This window comes from Zeus faber (assembly GCF_960531495.2).
Source record: "Zeus faber genome assembly, chromosome: 20".
Lineage (NCBI taxonomy): Eukaryota > Metazoa > Chordata > Actinopteri > Zeiformes > Zeidae > Zeus > Zeus faber.
Genome location: NC_137207.1, coordinates 19,756,140 through 19,770,972, shown reverse-complemented (window position 1 = coordinate 19,770,972; position 14,833 = coordinate 19,756,140). Strand labels below are relative to the sequence as shown.

At 45.6% G+C, this 14,833-nt stretch overlaps 2 protein-coding genes across 2 annotated transcripts; one reads left to right on the top strand and one right to left on the bottom strand.

Annotated features, from left to right (window-relative positions):
- Positions 1-5,330: 5,330 nt before the first annotated feature.
- On the bottom strand, positions 5,331-6,973 carry pigf (phosphatidylinositol glycan anchor biosynthesis, class F). The gene is made up of 5 exons (XM_080020989.1): positions 6,619-6,973; positions 6,238-6,329; positions 6,005-6,121; positions 5,772-5,880; positions 5,331-5,665 (listed from the first exon to the last, which is right to left on the bottom strand). Exons 1-5 carry the CDS (start codon positions 6,844-6,846, stop codon positions 5,552-5,554), a joined length of 660 nt encoding a protein of 219 aa, XP_079877115.1. The 5' UTR covers positions 6,847-6,973; the 3' UTR covers positions 5,331-5,551.
- A 3,190-nt stretch (positions 6,974-10,163) lies between these two features.
- On the top strand, positions 10,164-13,174 carry cript (cysteine-rich PDZ-binding protein). The gene is made up of 5 exons (XM_080020988.1): positions 10,164-10,288; positions 10,432-10,497; positions 11,240-11,294; positions 12,153-12,256; positions 12,681-13,174. Exons 1-5 carry the CDS (start codon positions 10,273-10,275, stop codon positions 12,743-12,745), a joined length of 306 nt encoding a protein of 101 aa, XP_079877114.1. The 5' UTR covers positions 10,164-10,272; the 3' UTR covers positions 12,746-13,174.
- Positions 13,175-14,833: the final 1,659 nt, after the last annotated feature.

The window sequence follows — 14,833 nt, the reverse complement described above, 5'->3', positions numbered from 1 at the left end:
AGTGCTCGAGAGGCTCCAGACGGCCTTCTGCCGCGTGTGTGTGTGTGTCATAGCATGATGGAGACAGCCTCGTCTGGATCATAGCTACTGCTCACTTGGCTCAAACTCTCTTTTCTTGGGTGTATGTGGGCCCTGGTGTGATCTCATACTTGGTACTGTATTGTGTGTGTGTGTGTGTGCGCGCGTGTTAGTATCATCAATCGAGGCCGACATGCTGGGAGTCACACATCAGGCCGCTAAGCCAGCACAATGATACTGTTAGTCCACCCTCCCCTGTCTTTGCCTTTTCTCTTTTCAATAGAAATAAGATGACGCCGGCCACTTTATTAGGTACACCTGTTCAATCGCTTGTGTACACAAATAGCTAATCAGCCAATCACATGGCAGCAACTCATTGCATCTAGGCATGTAGACATGGTGAGGATGACTTGCTGAAGTTCAAACCGAGCATCAGAATGGGGAAGAATTTAAGTGCCTTTGAACGTGGCTTGGTTGTTGGTGCCAGACGGGCTGGTCTGCTGACCTCCTGGGATTTTCATGCACAGCCATCTCTAGGGTTTACAGAGAATGGTCCGAAAAAGAGAAAATATCCAGTGAGCGGCCCTTGTGTGGGCGAAAATGCCTTGTTGATGTCAGAGGTCAGAGGCGAATGGGCAGACTGGTTCGAGACGATAGAAAGGCAACAGTAACTCAAATAACCCCCCGTTAACAACCAAGGTTTGCAGAATACCACCTCTGAACGCACAACACGTCAAACCTTAAAGCAGATGGATACAGCAGCAGAAGACCACACCCGGTGCCGCTCCTGTCAGCTGAGAACAGGAAACTGAGGCTACAATTTTCACAGTCACCAAAAATGGACAACAGAAGATTGGAAAAACGTTGCCTGGTCTGATGAGTCTCGATTTCAGCTCGGAATTCAGATGCTTGGGTCAGAATTTGACGTAAACAACATGAAATCATGGATCCATCCTGCCTTGTATCAAGGGTTCAGGCTGGTGGTGGTGGTGGTGTAATCGTATGGGGGATATTTTCTTGGCACACTTGGGGCCCCTGAGTACCAATTGAGCGTTGTTTAAACGCCACAGCATACCACAGTTGCTGACCATGTCCATCCCTTTATGAGCACAGTGTACCCATCTTCTGATGGCTACTTCCAGCAGGATAGTGCACCGTGTCACAAAGCTCAAATCATCTCAAACTGGTTTCTTGAACATGACAATGATTTCACTGCGCTCCAATGGCCTCCACAGTCGCCACATCTCAATCCAATGGAGCACCTCTGGGATGTGGTGGAACGGGAGATCGGCATCATGTATGTGCAGCCGACAAATCTGCAGCAACTGCGTGATGCTATCATGTCAATGTGGACCAAAATCTCTGAGGAATGTTTGCAACACCTTGTTGAATCTATGCCACGAAGAATTAAGGAAGTTCTGAAGGCTAAAGGGAGTCCAACCCGGTACGAGCAAGGTGTACCTGATAAAGTGGCCAGTGAGTGTATAACAACGTCTTCATTCATTTCAATATGTCCCTGAAAGGCAACTGATGTCTATATTGAATTACAGACCCATCCTCATTGTATTGTGCACTTGGCCAACCACTGTGTGTGTGTGTGTGAGTGTGTGTGTGTGCGTGTGTGTGTGTGTGAGTGTGAGCGAGTGTCTTTTCCGCTGATTTCATCGCGAGGCTCTCTGGCCGGCCGATGCAGCTGGCTAAACACTCAAGGAGTCACCAGAGGCCTCTTGCTCGGGCCAATGAACAGATCGGCGTGCGGCGCTTCTCCTCCCTGAGAGCCGCACTACTTACCAATCATCAAATATTGGTACGCGCACAAAACACACTGAGTGCTCACCAAGTACTCGCTGTGCTGCACCCAAAGTGCACGCCCGTGTGTTTGGATTTCACCCAAGCACTCAGGTGGATTATGTACGACTGAGACGTTGGATGCTTTCTGACATGGATGCATGCGAGCCAACTGGAGCGGTAAGTTTAGGCCTCGGACCATGGTCTCTTTAGAGAGAGAGAGAGAGTGAGAGTGTGTGTGGGTGTGTGTGTGTGTGTGTGTGTGTGTGTGTGTGTGTTTTACTATACTTGTGAAGACCCATCACTGAATTGACATGTACCAAGAGCCTGGTTCCTCACTTACCAGGTGTATTTACCCTGACCTCATCTTTGATACCAGCTAAGCAATATGTGTGTGTGTGTGTGTGTGTGTGTGTGTGTGTGTGTGTGTGTGTGTGTGGAGCTATAATCCCACTTGCATTTCAGTCGATGTAATTCATTCCATTGGGGAATACACACTCGTCATCCTCATTATCATGTGTTATTGGATTCTTACATTCCTTTGCTGCTTATTTCAGGCTTAATTTTTCCCAGTTTACTGCTATTGTTTATTTTTTATTCTATCGCTATTATACATTTTTAGGTTAATTGTATATTGACAAATTCGGAAACATCTAGGCTACTGCAACATTGCCAATTTATTTTTTGTTCAATCTTTAGACTTTAGGTTTATTTGACAGTTAATTTCTTAATTTATAGGTTGATTTTAAGAATTAATCGTTAGCTCTTGTGCACATGACCGCTTTTCTACTGTTCAATTGATATATTTTTTGGTTTCCTGTTATTTCATTGCCTCTCATGTTTATTGTACATTGCAAATGTGTCAACTTCTAGATTACTGTTGTTGTGTCCATAATAATGTTGATGTACATCGCTTATTCTTTAGGTCCTTTTTTTATTGAGGTTTATTGTGGATTGCCTTTTCTTTTTTTCTGTCTGTCTGTCTCTCTGTCTGTCTGTCTATCTATCTATCTACTATCTATCTATCTATCTATCTATCTATCTGTCTATCTGCCTATCAATCTATTATTGATGAATCAGGCTCTGCTCTCAGTATCTACTATCCTCGGTTTGAGAGTGGAACAGCGTTACGACTGTGTACTCAATAGTTCGCTTTCAAAATGGGTCCTCGTGTTTCTTGCACTCGAACCGATTCGCAGAGACGCAAGAGCTCTGTGCCATCACCCCCCGCAACCCCCGCCTCTCTATGTCCGCTCATCCCCCAAAGTAACACCCCACCCCCACCCCCAACTGTTAACAAAGCACACGTCACTCCTGCTGTACTGTACTGGGAGGAAAACGAGGGAGGCGTTAGGGCGGAGAAGGGAACAAAAACAAGCACCAGTATAGGGAGGATGAGGAGAGAGAGAGAGAGAGAGAGAGGGGTGTGTGTGTGTGTGTGTGTGCGTGTGCGTGTGCGTGACTGGCCCGAAGACAAATTGTCATGAAAATTTAATCCCTCTATTACAGCTGGTGTTTACTCGCTGCCCTCAGTGGCAGCGGTGGAACGACGGCGGGAGCAGCCGATGTCTGCGACGTGATGGATTCAATCAGTTTACAATCTCTCCCCTCTCTCGCTCTCTTTCCCGGGAGGAGACTCCGCAGCCGCTGCAAACACAGATCATCTTGGCTGGAAACCGGCTTTGCAGTGGGACGAAGAAGAAGAAGAAGAAGAAGAAGAAAATAAACACAATACAACACAATAGAGGGCGGTGACAAATCAGCCCTCATCACAACGCCCCGCTGCTGTAGCCCAGCGCGGCGCAGCAATAATGAATAAATGAAGTTCTCCCAGATTGAATGCGGAGGGCCATTTGTGTGGCCGTTGTGGTTTTTTTTGTACGAGTGCATGGGGGAGAGAGAGAGAGAGAGAGAGAGAGAGAGAGAGAGAGAGAGAGAGAGAGAGAGAGAGAGAGAGTGGGGCTTGGGCGGGGGCGACGGCCTCCCGCTCCTGAACCAAAAAATGAAATGAGCTGCACTGAGCGGGTATAGCAGGAAGGATGGGGGATGGGTTACACTGGGGGTGATGTCGGTAATATCACACCCTCCGACTCCATCGCGCAACACCTCCCCCATCGCCACCTTCACACTTCCTCCTGCTCTTTAGGAAATGACACCGAAAAAAGCAGAGACTTCCCAGAACGGAGGGAACGGTACGGGGCCAGGTTGACTGCGAGTGCCACCCATCAGCCTCAAGGAGAGAGAGAGAGCGAGGGGGAGAGAGAGAGAGAGAGAGAGAGGAGATTGAACCAGGAGAGGCTCGCTAAGTGGCACACTCGAAAAGGTGTTTTCGAGGTCCCTTGAGGGTGAGAGGGCGTCTCGGTGGAGTTTCGGATCCAGTACATTTAATCTTTCTGTGATTCACCAATACCCCCGGGTGAACTTTCCAGAGAGTTCCGAGCCGGGGCGCAAACCGGGCCGCCCCGCCCCGCGGCGAGGCGCTGCACCGGTTGCCATGCAGGGGGGCTTTTTTTTTTCCCGAGAAAATGGTGTCAGGAGCGGAGGACCACAATTCCCTCTTTTATCACTTTGTGCCTCCTCCCCACCAAATGTAATTATTTGAGATGGATTGCGTTACAAGTGTCCCTCGACGACGACACCTCGCTCTCATACTCGGCCCCCGATAAGAGAGAGTTAGATTTTTTTAGGGGTAATGGCTGAGAGAGAGGGTGAGAACAAGAGGCGAAGGAGGCACGGAGGCAGAGAACTAACGGTCTACAAGAAATGAAAGTGAATCAATATGGACGCCTGAGGCTAAAAGGGAGAATGGGAATGAAAGCGGGAGTTTCTGTGTGTGTGTGTGTGTGTGTGTGTGTGTGTGTGTTTTAAAAAAGTCTGAGCAAGATCAATGATGGTTAAAAAGGAACAACATTAATCAGTAGTGAGCTTCAGGTGAAGGACTGTGTGTGTGTGTGTGTGTGTGTGTGTGTGTGTGTGTGTAAAGGAACAACACTTTGTACTGTTCTTAAGTCTCCGTCAGCGCCTGTAACGGCCAAACTTTCCCATTACTGATTACTTTCTTTTATTTGCAAATGCGAGTTCGGCTTGATGTATCCTGTATCCGCCTCATTAAAATGTGAGCATGCTCACGGTCTCACACTTCTCACAGGTCGGTCGCACGCACGCACGCACGCACACACACTATGGCAAGAGCACCACCTACAGGCTAGAAAGTTTCAGAATTCAATAAAAAAATAAAAAATAAAAAGTATCTGAAATAAAATAAAATGAAATTAAACCTGAAATATTCTGGGAGGAGCGAACACACAGATGGATTATCAATAAATAGTGTGGAAGACAGACACCAGTTGGATGGCATGTCATAGCACCTGCTTATAACAGAGCATGGTTGGTCATATTTTACATAAAAGAAGATTTTAATTTATACAACTTTAAGCAACTTAAAACGACCAACCTCTTTACCCATATTTAGCTGATGATCACACATCTCAGTTTACTCTTTGAACCCCAATAACAACACAGTGTTACAGAGGGAACGTCTTTATTTGTGTCAAAAATCTTCAGCAACATTGTGTAAGCCTTCATGAATAAAAGATGACGTTGCTCAAAGTTTGAATCATTTTGTAGAAAAAAAATCCTTGTGTTTTGGGGTTTTTTTTGCTTGAAAAGGCAAAAGAAACAGACTATATACCCAGAATAAATACCCACACCCACCCACAGACACCCACACACACACTTGGGTCTATCACTTGCACTTGTAGGTGAGCTGTTTGCGGTGGTAGTGGATCCACATTGGCGCTGCGACGAGCCCGGTCAGGAAGCCAATCAGGGACCCCAGGCTGCAGGAAACAGGCCACACCTGCAGGAAGTGGTACCGTTAAGAGCCCGAGCCTCTATCCCCGCAGAGCGATAAGCGTGACGCCGTGGAGTGTGGATAAGGGAATACGATTTGCGCATGCACCGACCTGCCAAGGCCTGTCCCAGTCCAGCGGTATCGGGAAGGCACCCAACCAGGCTCCCACCACCGTGCACGCCACCGTGATCTGCAGAGAGGTGTCCCACACCGTCATGGCCCTGGAAACGGAGATGGAGTGCATTTTTTTCAAATCCTGTTAATAACACACATTATGTATTGATATGGGATAAAAAAATTTTAGCAAAATAAAAAAGATAGGGTATGATGGACGAAGAGGCGAACCCGTGTCTACTGAACACCCGGATCCAGGCTTGGACGTTGGGGCCCAGGACGCAGAGGCACCTCAGCGTGGTGAGGGAGGTCAGCAGCACGGCCAGGGAAAAGGTCTCCAGTGCAGACCTGCGGCAGAAAGGGAAGCTCTGATCCGGGGCGCCATGGTTTTTGGAACTTTCGCTCATCGGCAACCCCCTCCTTCCTACCACTCTCCATCACAGGAAACGGTCGGCGCTACTCACTCGATCAGCGGCGCCCCGTACAGAACCACCACGGTGTGGTAGAACAGGCAGGACAGGAGGAGGTACAGACAGGAGCGGACCAACCTTGACAGCTACAAACAAAAAGAGAAAATAACACGTTTGAATAGATGTTTGTGGAGAAGGGAACCCGAATGGAAACCCCAGAACTCAATTCAAAGCGACGACAAATACGACAAACAAGTTCAAGTTCAAGTTCAAGAGGTTATTTGTCACATACATATACATACGGTCATACATGCATGCAGTGAGATGTCATGACACCCGGTGATTACGCACAATAAGCTCTATAAGCTCTAAAAACAATCCACCGGAAGTCTCGTTCATTCCTATGGAGAGTCGCAACGCTGCCCGTTGCCCCACCTTGTGGCTGAGCGTGTGCCTCTTGGTGGGCTGGCTGATCCCCAGCAGCCAGAAGACGGCGACGTTGACCACGGCCACGGCGCCGGCCACCGAGTAGAGCCACAGCAGGTGGGTCCCGTAGACCGAGAAGCCCCGGACCAGCATCGACGGCAGCACGGTGGCCGAGAAGACGCCGGAGGCGACGATGGCGTGAGCGGACGCCATGGCCTTGATCTCCCGGTCCCACATGGCGGGCGCTGGGGCGACGCCTTCACCGGTTTAAACGTCTGGTTGTCTTTGCGCTTGCGTTGCCTCCGAGCGCCGTTCACTGGCGACGAGCGCAGCAGCGAACCGTCGCGTCCAGCCTCCCGCTTCCGTAAACATGGAGGGCGGAGGCGTCCGTTTCCGGTGACACTTCAAAATAAGAGGCCCGAGCGTTTCGGGCGACACGCGGGTGGGGGGGGCAGTTGCTCGCAATGCAAGTCGTTTGTAGCGTTTGGCTCTTTACACATTTGAAACGCTGTTGACTCTTCGATATGAAGTAAGAATTTCAACTGAATTTGGTCCCAGCTGCTTAGGGTGGCTGAGAACGCTCCCGTACGTCGAAATAAATGGGTCCAGGGCGCTGTAGCATCCATCAACATACCTAGTGAACAACAAATCAGATGCCTTGTGGCGCTTGTGGAGGACCAGACATAAGACGATACATTAAATTATTATTTTCTTTTTAATTCGTTTATTTTTATTTTTTTAATGTAGTTGTTGGTTTAATCTGCACTGTAATGTTTACACATTCGATGTATTCTGGGTTTTTCTTTTTTTTAACTTGATGCATTATTTGCCCTTTTATAATGTGTTTCTTTTGCACTTGCACATTGAATTGCCTTGTTGAAATGTGCTATATAAATAAACTTGCATGGCCTAGAAATGAAAATATGACTCATTCCTACCTTGGGCTTCTTATGCTTCACACGTCTCACCATTTTAATATCACATAGAAACTTAGTATACACGGGTTTTGGGGGGGTAGGTGGGGCATGAGCGTTCTTGGGTGGGTTGGTTTTGAATTGCTTGTGCAAGTGACAGGCACAAAGAGGAGGGTTTGTGTGTGAGCGATTTGGGGTCGGTGTGTGGTTGGTAGGGCCGTGGCCGTGTGGGTCACTTGTCCGTTGGCTCATGGCTCTGCAGCTTTTGTCCTCTGTGCAGAAAACTTGCATTACATGTTTTTTGAATAACAGTAATGGGCTATTTTATTTTGGGCCACTTTTTGCAGTTGCCACAGCACATCCAAAGCATTTCTAAAACTCTTGTGAAAAATGAAATGACACACTTCCTGTTTCTAGTCTCTGGCCTCAGATGTAGCCAAGTTCAAGTTCAAAAGATTATTTTTCACAAACATATACATATAGATATGCAGTGAAATGTCATGACACCCGGTGATTAAGCACAATAAGCTCTATAAGCTGTAAAAATACTAAAATGTGCAAAAGAGCCGATTTGCAGAAAAGAGTCAATAAAAGCCTGAAACACCTGATAAAGTGCAGTTGCAACCATTATTAGTTGATAATAATAATAATAATAATAATAATAATAATTAATAGTTATTATTATTATTTATTTATTTATTTAATAACTTATAGGACCCAACGCCCCTGCCTTACAGCTATTTAAAATTACCTTACATATTTTAGGAAGAATGTATTGAATACATGCATGTCTTTTATTTTATTTATTTATTTTTTTAACCTGTGCTGTCAGAATGCTGGGCATACAACACAGAGCATTTGTATCCTATTGCATAGCAGAGTTAGTCTGCAAGTAGAGTTCAACTTCTCAACCTGCAATGCCACTCTTTATTCATTCTTTAATCTTCAAGAACTGCTGCAAGAACTCTGTCCTGTGGACGACCTGGAGGACGACCAGAGCACAGTTTTATGTCATACACAGCCGCCACCAACCCCCCTCTTTGGAGAACTATTTTACCATGTTTGTGTCTATAAACAACTGATCACCACTCCAAGAGGGGGAGATTCACCACGGGTGAGACAATTAAACATAGAACCAGACACGGTTCAACATGTGCACGGAAAACAGAAACATCAGAAGATAAGATGTATTGAAGAACAGAGTTAATCAGGTCCAGGAAAACTGGAACAGCAACTGGTCATGTGGCCTCTTCCTGTCATAGTTACGACAGTAAATGAGGGAGGAAAGGAATGCAACCAGGAGGATGCTGGGTGCGTTCAAAGCAAGTGTTGGTGGTGTGTGTGTGGTGCGACCGCCTGTATGTATGTGTGTGTGTGTGTGTGTGTGTGTGTGCGTGTGTGTGTGTGTGGGTGTGTGTGTGTGTGTGTGTGTGAGGTGTCCACCAGTGAGTGTACAGGACTTTTGGACAATTGGTTCTGGTGTATAAGGTCGGTATTATGTCGTGGCGCCTCCAAGCAGGGGAGAGGGCCCCGAAGCTCCCTCCTGAGCTCCGCAGCTGCAGAGACACCCCATGGCTGCAGGCAAGCCCAGAGCACCCTGCCCCACAGCCACAGAAGACCCCCGGGCCCCCAGAGAAGCCGGAAGCCCGTGAAGCAACCCCCACGCCCTGCCCCGAGGAGCATAACGCAGTCCCAGGGAACTAGAGGAGACTCCGCACCCTGGGGCGCACACGTACATCCCACCCCCGGGTGCAGGTACAAGACGCAGCTGTAGCCCACAGCCGCCCCCCCCCCCCCGTACCCACACCCACAACAGCAAGCACCCCGGCGCTCTCCGCCGCCCCGCCAGGTCGCAGCAGACCTTAAGCCACCAGGCGCAAGCCGCCAGGACTCCAGCCCAGCCGGCAGGGGGCCCATCCCGGCCGCCCCCCCGGCCAACCCCTCCACACAACCCACCGGCGACCCGCCACCCTGGTTAACCCCAGTGCTCAATGCGTGCTGTTGGCAATTGCAGTTAAAATTGCAGGGTTCGGGGGTGTGAGTCCTCCAAGCAAGCCGAACCCGAATCACTCGCACCTCTCCTGCCCCGTAGACCCTGGTCTGCATACATGCATGTCTATGTGTATGAGTATTCACTTACATACGCAAAAAAAAACACAAACAAAAAGCGTGAACTGTCAATCCGAATTGCGTATAAAATGTGCGGCGAAAAAAAACATGCCGTATGAGCTTTTATTTTGGTGGTTATGCAGGGTTAAACCGGAAACCTGGTGATTGAGATTGAAGCAAGGTCAGTAATGCTGCATTCCCATACGGAATAGACTCGGAAAATGTTTTAGGTCCCTTTTAAACGTCTAAATGGGATCTAAACCCTGTAGTTTTATATTGTTTGAACAAACGTTCAATAGATCATAGAATTGACAAGTTGTAAAAAACAAACACACACTCACTGCGGGGTTCCATGTTTTCTCGAACGGATGCAAATGATCATATTTAGCTGGGACTTGCTGACTACTCCTTCGGAATAACCGATTTCCGAGTTGCAATGGAACGCAGCATTAATACGCAAGGTCAGGGAGGCTTCACCGCAACCTGATTGGCTGTGGCCCCGCCAACGAGCGTTCAGCATAAACCGGAAGTGGAAAACACCGGAAGTTTACAATATTCTAACCAGGGGTGAGCGCTGTCGTTTTGTTTTGATCCACGGTCCAAGACCAACGCGCGATACATCAACGGAGGAAGATAAAACATGGTTTGCGAAAAGTGTAAGCGTTCCCAGTCACCGATTGTGTAGAACATGTCGTTTTTGCCGAACCACCGGTCATCCCCGCTCGGATGAAATAGCTTATGATACTGTAGGTAGCGGTGGTGTTGCGGTTCCCCCTCCCTCACGTCTCTCCCTCCGCAGGTGAGAAGAAGCTGGGCACGGTCATCACCCCGGACACTTGGAAGGATGGAGCCCGGAACACCACAGGTATGGAGGGATTACAACGGTTTTGTTGACTGCGATGTCGTATTGCCTGCCGTGTCAAATAAAATGCGGCGTACGCAACAATATTGGAGCCACAGCGTCGTGACGCGACAGTCGCATGTGACGTCATCTATTTTGAGTAAAATTGAAACTCAAGCCTTATACGCTACATTTATAAATGCTGTATTTTACATCTTTTTTTTCTCTATAGATGGCATAATGTGACAGACAGGCAATACTCAAATATTATAATAATATATCTAATATAAAACGATTTCATTGTTTTAGATTCGTAACCATGTCGCCCAGAGATGCTTCTGTTATTTAACAAACCAGCTCCCTTCTTCATCTCTGGCTGCATCCCTACGGTGTTTCTATATAAACAAATGTCTTCTCTTAATAACACGATGATTATGTCAAACTATGCTTTTCTTTTTTAAGATAACCACATCGTTGGTAGTTATTATGGCCATGTCATATCGTTATTGTCACATAGCCAACGTAAAAAATATATTTGGATGAAACACATTATGCCGCCGTACAAAATACATCATAGATGCACATTCATGCATAATCTTCGACAATATCATTCACATATGACCACATACAGCGGTTTTCTCCTTTCATATCTATTTGGCATGTCTATTTTGGATCGCTTCACCTTAACCCCCTAATTTTGGAAGAGCTACAACACTGCATTTATTTTTTGTGACTTGTTTGTGTGACATTTTTTGTTCTCATCCAGAGAGCGGGGGACGCAAACTCAACGAGAACAAGATGCTGACGTCCAAGAAGGCCAGGTGAGGGGACGCAAAGTAACCCCATCCCAGCACACACATTCATTTTTTGTTCTTCTAATAACAGCTACAGTATGTACTTTGGTGTTATCAAAGGTTGTTTTCAACCCAAGCGCTAATACATTTATATGGGACAACTTGCATTCAAATCCATGTCTATGTCCATTTTGATAATGGAAAGCTTGCAATGCAGTTCTTATCTTAATTGTCACATCATCTGAAATGTTGTATCAAACTATAATGACATAAAAATGTTAGACTTATACAATGTTAACATGCTTGTGTACTGATAAACAATTGCCTGAAATTTAGATTATATTTTGTATATCAGGGTCATACTGTATGGGCGGTGTGTGATTTACATATGCATACAATTGTATTATTATTCATAATAATAATAATCATCATCATCATCATAATAATCATAATAGCTTTATTTATATATCTCCTTTAAAAACACATTTTACGAAGTGCTTTGACAGATTAAATAAAAGCAGAGTGCTCAGATCATGAAATTAAGAGGCAAAGCAACATTAATAAACAGTAATTAAATTCATTCATTAAATTGTAAAAGCGGATAGAGAGACAAAAACCCCCAAATAAATAGATACTACATGATAATGAGAAATAGAAACAAAAGGAAAAAATAAAAATTAATAAGTAAGTAAAACACAAAATAGCTAAAGAAAGGGGGCGACATCACACAAACGGAGATCGATAAAAATGGGTTTTGGGAGGTGATTTGAAAGAAGTCACTGACTCTGCTAGCCGAATCTCCACCAATAATATGGTGTCTTTATTAAAAATGGAGCTGCGTGTGCATGAGATTGGCGCCCCATCGACCCATGCCTTTCCCCCCAGGTTCGATCCGTACAGTAAGACCGGCTTCGCCATCTGCAGGATCTGCAAGAGCAAAGTGCATCAGTCGGGCTCCCACTACTGCCAGGGCTGTGCCTACAAGAAAGGTAGATGCACCCGCACGTTTCCACCCCCCAAATACCTACCCACCCCCACGCTTTACCAAAAACACAAACACAAGAGCTTCGGTGTCGGTGGACAAAAAAATGATCAAGATTTTAAATGAGCGACCATGACAAGAATGGAGACACTTGGGATATATTATTATAGCGATATTGGCTGTGTCCTAGTGGCTATTTCTCCATTATTGTCATCAGAGTTGGTTAATTGTTCAATTTCTATCATACTTACTGAGCAGAAAATGTATTCTCATACCATAAAAAGAGCAAAATACTATTTATCTGTTTGTATATTTGTATACTGTATCCTGTATATTATTGCTGTGGAGCAATTTATTCAGACAAAATGGAGAAATAACCTGGTCTGATCATTCCTCTTTCTCTCTGCTCCCTGTTCCAAACATATCTTCAGGGATCTGTGCCATGTGCGGAAAGAAAGTTTTGGACACCAAGAACTACAAACAGACGTCGGTGTGACGGGGGCCCCCGTCCGCGCCGGAGTCTTAAGAGCTGAAGGACGGATGGATACGGGAGGGAATGGATGGATTCACGGGACAGGGATATCTTCAACATCTTGTCAGCTTTTTGTGATGTGCGCCTTCCCTTTGCCCGTCTGAAAGAGTGAGAGTGATACGCTAAAAACCCTGTAAAACTACTCTCCATTTTAGCGTGTGCGTGTTTTTTGTGTTGTTGAGGAGCCTCTCGTGGTTGCAGCCACTGAACAGGCTCTGCATCTCCTTGTGTTACGGAGCATATCAGTTCTCCAGCTGGAGGTGGCAACTGGTTGCCAGTTTAGATTTTATGTCTCTATTAGTCGAGACATCATCGTAATGTACATACCGGTGTTTTATTTTTGCCTCAATAAAAACAATAAAAAAAAAAAACATTGACAGGCCGTTGAACGTTGACCGGCTTTTTTTATTTATTTATTTATCTGTCCCGGAAATGGGTGTGGGGGAGTGTATTTTTATCCTGTGACGTTGGATCTGTATCTGTCCTGTATTTTCCAGTCTGATTGGTTTTGAAGTCTTATCTGATCAAGCGAAGCAGCAGCAGCAGCGGCAGCAGTGGCAGCAGCAGCAGCAGCAGCAACAGCATCACTGCGACCCTCCTTACGTCCGAGTCGCACGATATGGCTCCTGCTCTGTGCCGGGCACTTAGCAACCAGCTTCCTGGACGTTTAAAAGCCCCCGTTCTGCCTCCGGGCCTCAGCGGCGCGTGTGTGTGTGTGTGTGTGTGTGTGTGTGTGTGTGTGTGTGTGTGTGTGTGTGTGTGTGTGTGTGTGTGTGTGTGTGTGTGTGTGTGTGTGTGTGTGTGTGTGTGTGTGTGTGTGTGTGTGCGCGCGCGCCTGGATACATCTGGGTTTCAATACACAGGCTATAATAAGCTATACTAATATTAATGGTCCATGTGTAAAAAAACAAAAAAAAACGACTGAAGCTGGAAATAATTGCGTTGACATTTTGAAAACGTATCCACGGTGGTTAGGTTGGTCGATTGGAAAACATTATGGGTTGTGTTGGTGAGACAGCGTGAATGTAGGGTTCTAATTTAGGGTTGGGGTTGGTTGGAAAGCCACGTCTGAGTCCTTGTGGCTCTTATATATGTCAAGGGTTTTTAATGCAAAGGGTGTGGCCCTTTGCAGTGGTACTGCATTTAGTTTTGTCTTTGAGTGTCTGGTTCCTCAAATATGTTTTAATGGGGGCGTCGCCTGATCCAGGACAGTGACGAGGAAACAATGGAAGCTATCTTAAATATCGCTGAAATAATTTCCATTTCCACCATTAGATGCTGGAAAGGGTGCTACCAGTTGAGCACCAACTGAACAAATATTTCCAGTACTTTCTAATACCAGTTAAAGAAACTACCGGGATGAAAAAATACATATAATTCTTGTGAGTGACATAACTGGTTGATAGCCTGCAAATAAGGCCATCTTCATTCAAAGTTGTTATGGAAACAAATGTAAATTTGCTGTCAGACCAGTTGCACACGTCAAACCTGCATAATGTCTCATGGTAGGACCCCACCCGACCCCACCAAGAATACATTGTTTTGCAAAAAGGAGGCCTCACGAGACGTTTCAGTATTTGATGTAATTTTATTAATATAGAGAACCCACAAACAAACACGCTGCATTTGCTGATTATGAAGCACAAAAACGATGCTGCTATACTGAAAATGCTCTGTATTCTAGCGTTTAATTACTCTGGTACGACAAAAAACAATTATTTTTACAAATGTCATTTGTTACAGTACAAATATTTACAAACGTATTTGTGAAAATGAGGAAAAAGGATTTATCAAGTATATCAGTCTGTGCTTACTCGTAGTCAATGCTTTAAAAAAAAACAGAAAAAACGAGATATAGTACAAAATAAGCTACTACTAATATGAAGCAAACACTTTAGAAAGGAGGTTGGATGAACCCAAATTCCCAATAGGAAAACATACGTTGAGTGTAAATCTAAGGTATTGCAATCTCGGAACATTGCACAGGAGATTTGAACTAAATATAATAATAATAATAATAATAATAATAATAAGGCCGTATGGGACTAAACT

Coding starts and splice junctions, on each gene's coding strand:
- pigf (XM_080020989.1), bottom strand. CDS start 6,846: ATGTGGGACCGGGAGATCAAGGCCATGGCGTCCGCTCACGCCATCGTC. Junction 6,330..6,618: donor GGCACACGCTCAGCCACAAG/GTGGGGCAACGG, acceptor TTTTGTTTGTAG/CTGTCAAGGTTGGTCCGCTC. Junction 5,881..6,004: donor CGGGTGTTCAGTAGACACGG/GTTCGCCTCTTC, acceptor CTCCGTTTCCAG/GGCCATGACGGTGTGGGACA.
- cript (XM_080020988.1), top strand. Junction 10,498..11,239: donor TGGAGCCCGGAACACCACAG/GTATGGAGGGAT, acceptor GTTCTCATCCAG/AGAGCGGGGGACGCAAACTC. Junction 11,295..12,152: donor CTGACGTCCAAGAAGGCCAG/GTGAGGGGACGC, acceptor CTTTCCCCCCAG/GTTCGATCCGTACAGTAAGA.